The 7,662-nt window shown below is 41.3% G+C and overlaps 2 protein-coding genes across 5 annotated transcripts; one reads left to right on the plus strand and one right to left on the minus strand.

Moving 5' to 3' along the window:
- The first annotated feature begins 467 nt into the window (after positions 1–467).
- LOC111443872 (blue copper protein-like) lies at positions 468–1,990 on the plus strand. The gene is made up of 3 exons (XM_023081702.1): positions 468–769; positions 866–1,324; positions 1,529–1,990. Exons 1-3 carry the CDS (start codon positions 478–480, stop codon positions 1,882–1,884), a joined length of 1,107 nt encoding a protein of 368 aa, XP_022937470.1. The 5' UTR covers positions 468–477; the 3' UTR covers positions 1,885–1,990.
- Positions 1,991–4,055: 2,065 nt separating this feature from the next.
- LOC111444465 lies at positions 4,056–6,397 on the minus strand. 4 transcript variants are annotated; one of them, XM_023082563.1, is made up of 4 exons: positions 6,161–6,393; positions 5,454–6,061; positions 5,247–5,361; positions 4,056–5,126 (listed from the first exon to the last, which is right to left on the minus strand). In XM_023082563.1, the coding sequence occupies exons 2-4, from the start codon at positions 5,772–5,774 to the stop codon at positions 4,255–4,257; spliced, it is 1,308 nt and encodes a 435-aa protein (XP_022938331.1). In that variant the 5' UTR covers positions 5,775–6,061; positions 6,161–6,393; the 3' UTR covers positions 4,056–4,254. The 4 variants fall into 4 exon arrangements, with proteins under 4 accessions (XP_022938331.1, XP_022938333.1, XP_022938335.1 ...); XM_023082565.1 differs by having other exon boundaries at positions 5,454–5,568; positions 5,674–6,388; XM_023082567.1 differs by lacking the exon at positions 6,161–6,393 and having other exon boundaries at positions 5,454–5,568; positions 5,699–5,786.
- Between the last annotated feature and the right edge of the window lie 1,265 nt (positions 6,398–7,662).

Raw genomic sequence — 7,662 nt, forward strand, 5'->3', positions numbered from 1 at the left:
TGTCAAGATCACGATGCCGCACGATTGAGAAAGTATGATAGTGACACACGACTCATATGAGGCCAACCAAGGAATTTGGGCTGGGTCCACTTTGAGCAAAGTTCTCGTCATTTTACTTCTAGTTTTTTAAAAAACCTGGTGTCAATTATAATGATATTAATTCTATTCACAGACTCGATCGTACGAATTATTTTAAAAAAATATATATTTGGGAGTTTGAAACAATCTTTAAAATACAAATTGATAATTAAGAGGTGGAATTTGTTATAAAATATAAAAAAAAAATGAAATATTTTGCGTGTGACTAGTCAACGATTTCCACCTCTCCATGTGAAGCCTTGACTAGTCAACGCGAAAAAGTCAAAGACTCACACCAACATGTTTGGTAAGGAAAATCTAACGCGGCGTAGTCCAGCGGCAGCTTAATATCCGTCCATTTTGGACACGTGTCCTTCATCCAATGGCCTTCTTCCACCAATGTTTAAGTTCCTATACTCTATAAATACCCAAAAACTATCCCCTTCTTCTACCAAAAGCTATAACTCAAAAGAGCTTAATCACAAGGGTGACCTGAGAACATCAAATCAAATCATGGCCGTAGGATTTAACCGGATGGTGGTTCTCCTCGTCGTGGTGGCAACTTTGTGGCGGTGCTCGTCCGCTGCCACCTACATGGTCGGTGACTCGTTGGGTTGGATCGACCCACCCAATGCTAATATTTATACTGATTGGGCTAGCAATAAGACTTTTGTGGTCGGTGACATTCTTGGTAAGATATGAGATTAAAGCTTTTCTTTCGTGATTATGGTCTATTAGTTGTAAAAAAATCTGGGCGATATATAGCTAAACGTATTTGATTTTGCAGTTTTCAACTTTGCAACGGGACGACACGACGCAACAGAAGTGACAAAAAGTGCTTATGATTCCTGCAACGGCAACAATCCGATCTCCACCGAGAGCAACAGTCCAGTAAGGATCACACTCACTTCTGCTGGTAACCGTCACTTCATCTGCACCATTCCCGGGCATTGCAATAATGGCCAAAAGTTATCCGTTACTGTGAGAGCCACATCTGCTCCAGCGCCATCTCCTGTCCCTGTCTCCGTCCCCACTCCCTCTATCAGCCCTGAACCCTCCTCTTCCGATCGGTCGCCTTCTCCAACACCTAGCTTTACTCCGTCATCACCTGTCCCGTCGCCTGCTCCCGCCCGACAACCCATGACATATGTTGTCGGAGACTCGTTGGGATGGTCCGTCCCTAACAACCCTAGCTTTTACGAATCATGGGCTCGGGACAACACCTTCGTCGTTGGAGACATTCTCGGTAAGGACAAAAATTTGACATTCAAACAGATATATATATATATGTATATATGTATATATTTTAAATTGGGTAGTAAATTAGAAAATAAATTTTTAAATCTTAAATTTGGTTAAATTATATATTTATAATCAATTTAAATTATGCACTTTAATGATTAAAATAGAAATGAAAAAGAAGCTCATCTTCTCCGGCGATCTTTTGCAGAGTTCAACTTCGTGGTTCAAACCCACAACGTAGCGAAGGTAACGAAGGACAATTACGGCAGTTGCACCGGCGAATCGCCGATCTCTATTTCCACCGACCCGCCGGTCAGAATCACTCTCTCCGAACCCGGCGAACATTTCTTCATCTGCACGGTCGCCGGCCACTGCAACATCGGCCAGAAGCTAGCCGTCAACGTCGCCGGCAGTGACGCCACCACTCCTCCGCCCTCATCTGACACCGTGCCTTCAACTCCATCTCCAGCAACCGCTCCACCGCCTCCCAGCGCCGCCCCATCGGTCCGAGCCTCTGCCTTCTCCGCAGCTCTTCTCGCCGTCGCCGTTGCCTTGGTGTTTTAGCCGCCGCGGCGTTAATTAATCTAAATTTTTGCTAGGGTTTCTTGGTCTTCGTATTCATTAGATTTATAATAAGATTTTATTTATTTTATAATATTTTATTACACGTGTGAATTTTCTATTGGTTGATGTAAATTTGAGAATTTTTATAATAAGACTACTTCTTTGTTTTTAAGTGAATCATTTGACAATAATTTAATTAAATTCCTTCAAAAAATGAACCTTCTATACTTTTCTCCACGTAGGGACGTTTAGTCTTCGAAAGGCTAAAAGTCGAGTAATTGAAAGCTTGATTGATGTGATTGAATGCATTAGTCATTTATTCAACTCCTTTTGAATCGTCGCACATAGATGGAATTTTCTCGAATAAAGTTCTTTTTAGGTCATTTGTGTTCGAGTTGGTTGCTTTTCAAAGGTACAATGTTTTATAACTTGGCGGGTGTACAAAAGTCTTCGATGTATGTCATGAATGCACATCTCCACGGTAGATAATTAAGTGAGTCGATCTTTGCAAGCAAAACTTGTGAACCTCCAATGATTTATGAAATCAACAAATGGTTCGCCTTTTTGTTGCTTAGTGTTTGTGGGCTCGAACATGTTACTACTTGTGAGATCCCATCTCGGTTGTGAAGGAGAACAGTGTGAAAACCTCTCCCTAATAAACACATTTTAAAAACATTCAGAGGACAGAAAGGAAAAGTCCAAAGAGGACAATACTTACTAGCGGTGAGCTTGTACTTTAGGGTGTTTTCACTTGGGGGTCATTAATTGAGGATGGTTCTCGTTCTTGTCCCTAAGTTGAGAGTTTCCTTTAATGTCGGGAAGAAACTCCCTTAAAGTTTGCCATTTATATATCCATAAAGAGGATTGGGAGTGCTAGTCAACAGTATGTCGTATTAATCCTTTTGTAACGGCTTAAGCCCACCGCTAGCAAATGTTGTCCTCTTTAGGCTTTCCCTTCCGGGCTTCATTTCAAGGTTTTAAACACAACTACTAGGGAGAGGTTTCCACACCCTTGTAAGGAATGTTTCATTTCCCTCTCCAACCGATGTGGGATCTCATAATTCATCCTCTCTTAGGGGGCCCAACGTTCTTACTAGCACACCGCACGGTGTATAGCTTTGATACCATTTGTAATAGTTCAAGCTCAACGCTAGCAAATATTGTCCTCTTTAGGCTTTTCCTTTCGAGCTTCCTTTCAAGGTTTTAAATCACATCTGCTAGGAAGAGGTTTCCACACCCTTGTAAGGAATGCTTCATTTCCCTCTCCAACCGATGTGAGATCTCATAATTCATCCTCTCTTTGGGACCTAACGTCCTCACTAGCACACCGCACAGTGTATAGCTTTGATACCATTTGCAACAGTTCAAGCTCATTGCTAGCAGATATTGTCCTCTTTAGGCTTTTCCTTTCAAGCTTTCTTTCAAGGTTTTAAAACACATCGACTAGGGAGAGGTTTCCACACCCTTATAAGGAATGTTTCATTTCCCTCTCCAACCAATGTGGGATCTCACAATTCATCCTCTCTTGTGGCCCCAACGTCCTCACTAGCACACCGCACAATGCATAGCTTGGATACCATTTGTAACAGTTCAAGCTCACCGCTAGCAGATGTTGTTCTCTTTAAGCTTTCCCTTTCAGTCTTTCCCTCAACATTTTAAAACGTGTCTATAAGGAAGAGATTTCTACACCCTTATAAGGAATGCTCCGTTCCCCTTCCCGAGCTACACAAATCTAATCGATAAGGCCAATATTCCCTACACAAATCTTGGCTACTTATAGTTTCTAAGGAAAGCTGAAGAAAAGGCAGCAAAATCTCTTGAACAGAAACCAACACAAAGTTCTAAACCAGCAAGCTCCCATAAACAAAATGTACACAACTATTTTACACTCTCTTCATAAGAACAATCCTAATCTATGACACAAATGGCTACCCAGTTCATGATTCAAAGCAAGCAGATTTAAGTACATGAATCAACAAACTTCAGTAATTGTATAGCAGTTCGGGAGCTTCGATATTAGCTTTCGATATAAACTACAAGAAGCTAAGCCTCGTAACTGGAAAAAATCTGTGACATACGGTATCGAAAACTTTATAATATGATTCATATCTTTGGTAAATGATACTAAAGTTTGAACTCGTAATCACGAAGAAAGCTATAAGCTCAAGATTGGATTCACTTCTATCGTTGTATTCGTTATGTGCCTCGATGAAGCGTTCATACCGTTCGGGTTTCTACTCTAACCATGTTGGTTAATGGTTCACTCAACTCATGTTAGGAAGGCCTTGATCAAAATATTATAAATTTCCAACTAAAGCTACAAAAGGAATAGTTCTCATTAGTGACAGTACGACAACATGGAAAAACTGTCTACAAACCTGGCCTTTTCGTTCGACTGCCAAACCAGTTAGATGGAGCCTCGGGTGGAAGACAAAATGGTTCGTCCTCCTCGTCGCTACGAATGGGCTCTTTGCGCTTTTTCGTGAAAGATTCTGGATTCTGACCCCTCCAATCTGAGCTCCACATATTCGAGCAGGAACCAGACGGATCGAACGAAGTTCTGTTAGGGAAAAAAGTGAACTCTTTAGTTGCGTAAATGGGTCGATCGTGGAACTTGTTCCGCTCATGGGAACTGCTTGAACCAATGTCTCCGGTTTCAGAAGCCCAAGGCTTCCCAGTACTCACACATGGCTGGGAAGGTACTCCCAACCTCAAAGATAAATCACATTCTGTGTCTGTGATAACTTCTGATGGGAATCTGCTCATAGCATTTCCAGTTTTACGAGCGCAAAGACTAAGCTCAGCAGGCTCTGCACTCGACACGACCGGTCTACCCAAAAATATCGTCTGTTGGTTGGCATCTACAGAACACCGGGAGCCTACGTTCGGCTCTTCAGTTCGAAAACGAATTCCATAATACAATGGATAAACAGATCCCAGGTCAGTCATTGAATAGTTGTAATTGTGAACATTCTCAATCAAGAAAGCAGGGTTACTTGGAATGGTAGGGCTGTTATGCTCAGAACCAAACATACTCGAGTTCATAGCCGTGGCTCGTGGAAAACTCAACTGGTTGCTCAGGCGCAACAATGACGTCGGTAGGGGTCTTTCATCACTGGCTTTATCCAATGTGGTAGCAAGAGTAGATGGTTCTTGTGTTCTTGGAGTAAGATATGTCCTGGGATTCGTATGGCGTTGGCTCCGAGAAGCTCGTACCGGAACGCAGCCGAGGTTTAGTGCAGCTGCATACCACAGAGAAGAAGCAAAACAAATGACAAACAACAAACAACAAACCAAACCATTTGAGAGCAGAGTTTAATGATTAGATCCAAGAACTTGAAATGAAACCATTTGGTTTATACCTTCAACACAGGGAGGCAAAAGCTCACCAGTTTCACTGTGTTCATCTCTTCGAATTATGGTATTAACAGCATCATTCAAACGCTCCCAAACTGTCTCAAGATTCATGTACTCAACCTAAGCAAAATTAAATGGACGAAATCCAAAGCTTCAAACAAGAACAAGATCCAAATTGGAGCAAAACCCAGAAGAGGAAAAGGGGGAAATACCTCAGAATTAGCTTTAGAATACATGATTTCTTCAGCTTTCAAAACCACAATCGGCAATTTCTCCTGCCATTCCTTGTTCTTTTTAGTAGCAGGGCTATGATTCTCATTGACAACTCTGATCAAACACATGGTGTGCAATTCACCAAAATGCACAAAAACAAGAACAAGAAAAACACAATCAAATCGAAGAGAATCAGCCAAGTTTAAAACGACCCAGAACCTGAAAATTTGCTGAATAATGGAACCTCTCATCGGCTGATGTCTATCACTATGCCAAGCTCGCCGCACGCACTCATACGGTCTCGGGCCTGGCCGCGGCATCTCAGCCAGTCGGAAGCACAAAATCCTCGACGAAACGAGGAAAAATCAACCAAAAAAAACGATTCGAAACCCTTAAGAACCCGAAAATCGTTCGTAGTGGAGATGGGGTTGGATGATTTCACATTTACTCACTCGTTTAATCCTCCATTTTCGTTCCCCAATCAGCAATGGGACAGTTTTTGATGGGTTCTCCGCATTCTTTGTCTTCTTCAATAATTCAAGATAGTTTACCCTCAAAGTTTGATGTTCAATTCAATCTACTTGTTTTTGTGTATAAGGAGTGTCACCTATTGGGGAAAATAAAGTGGAGGGGGTGGGGGTGGGCTTCAAAAAGTGCCTGTAAAACCTCCCTGCCACAACATTTCAGCTATTAGCACATCGATTACCTTGCGCCATGGGCCACCACCGCCCAAAACAGCGACAACCCTCAAAGGGGTTCTTGAATCTATCTTCAAATTTCAAAAACAACCCATTTCTACCTCAAATTCGCCTCGATTTCTTCTGGGTATTGGCTGATTTTCCTCCATTTTCAGCCATTTCAAAGATCAACCGAAGGTTTTTTGAGAGAAGTTTTGGGGTTTGGGGTTTGGGGTTTGGAATTGAGAGTGGTGCCGTGGCTAATGACACAGCCCTGACATTGCATGCCAACACCCACTCTCTCATGTCTCATTTGATGTCCCCACTTTGAAAAAGGCATCACAACGAGAGACCTTCAAAATCCCTTTCCTTTTTTCTTCGTAGCTTTGCTTTCATTTTGGCCATTTTTCTTCTTATTTCCTTCATCTTTTTCCCTCCATTTTCATGACAAGTCTAATCTACAGGGAGCTCAAACTGCCCAAGTGGCATACTCATCTTCTCTCTGTGTTGGTTGTCTGTCGCCTTTGCCTTTTCTTTTTATTCACCTTCAGAGCTTGAAAGGAAGAATGTTTGCTATTTGGCTTTGGATGGTTAAAGAATGAGACGTTTGTGTTTAGATATGCACAAGATTTCGTTTCAAAATGTTTGGAAATGTTAAAAGTAAAAATAAAAGGAAATTTATATCGTGTCAATTCACGTGCTATGAAGAGGTAGTGTCATGGAAATCAAGAAATTATTCGAGGAAGTTATCATAACCTGACTTACACTTGGATCCATAAAAAAGAAACGGTTAAAATATTTTGAATTTGTATTGAGCACGTTATTAAAAAACGTACAAAATTTTAAATATATGCTACCGTCCTCAAAATCTCAAAAGATACTAAGTTGGAATCCCATTTTAACGGAGGATTCTTGTGGTTCCAAAGAATCCAGCTACAGGAGAACCAGGAACGAAGAGGTTTCCCTTCTCTTCCGCCGGCCTCTTTGGTCTTAAGAAGGCTGGTTTGGAGAATGAGTAATTGTCCTTTTCCAGCCCTTACTATCCAACCGGATAGCAAACATCTAATGTGTTTTAACTGAGGATTCTTGTGGTTTCGAAGAATCCAGCTACATGAGAACCAGGAATAAAGAGGTTTCCCTTCTCTTCTGCCCGCCTCTTTGGTCTTAAGAATGTTGGTTTTGAGAATAAGTGATTGCTCTTTTCCAGCCCTTACTGGTCTTAAGAATGTTGGTTTTGAGAATAAGTGATTGCTCTTTTCCAGCCCTTACTGTTCAATCGAATAGCAAACAGCTAATGTGTTCCACTTATTGAACAGGGTTCTATGGTCAGTCTACGACCCCTGAATACCAAAGGCGTCTTTAGGGTGATCTCGTAGTTCCTATGGAGTGGAGACGATGGGATCGGTCCGTGGACTTTCCTTCCTTTTGCTGCATTTTTGAAGGTTAGAGATTTGGGCGTGAGATTTTTTTTTTTTTTTTTTTTTTTTTTTTTTTTTTTTTTTTTTTTTTTTTTTTTTTTTTTTTTTTTTTT

Source organism: Cucurbita moschata, unplaced genomic scaffold (genome assembly GCF_002738365.1).
Source record: "Cucurbita moschata cultivar Rifu unplaced genomic scaffold, Cmos_1.0 Cmo_Scf00006, whole genome shotgun sequence".
In the NCBI taxonomy this organism is placed as follows: Eukaryota; Viridiplantae; Streptophyta; class Magnoliopsida; order Cucurbitales; family Cucurbitaceae; genus Cucurbita; species Cucurbita moschata.

Excerpts from the sequence above, each read along its gene's own strand:
- LOC111443872 (XM_023081702.1), top strand. The coding sequence starts at position 478 with ATGTTTAAGTTCCTATACTCTATAAATACCCAAAAACTATCCCCTTCT. Across the intron at positions 770-865 it reads TGTGGTCGGTGACATTCTTG|TTTTCAACTTTGCAACGGGA; the intron begins GTAAGATATGAG and ends TTGATTTTGCAG. Across the intron at positions 1,325-1,528 it reads CGTCGTTGGAGACATTCTCG|AGTTCAACTTCGTGGTTCAA; the intron begins GTAAGGACAAAA and ends GATCTTTTGCAG.
- LOC111444465 (XM_023082563.1), bottom strand. The coding sequence starts at position 5,774 with ATGCCGCGGCCAGGCCCGAGACCGTATGAGTGCGTGCGGCGAGCTTGG. Across the intron at positions 5,362-5,453 it reads ATTCTAAAGCTAATTCTGAG|GTTGAGTACATGAATCTTGA; the intron begins GTATTTCCCCCT and ends AATTTTGCTTAG. Across the intron at positions 5,127-5,246 it reads TTTGCCTCCCTGTGTTGAAG|CTGCACTAAACCTCGGCTGC; the intron begins GTATAAACCAAA and ends TGTGGTATGCAG.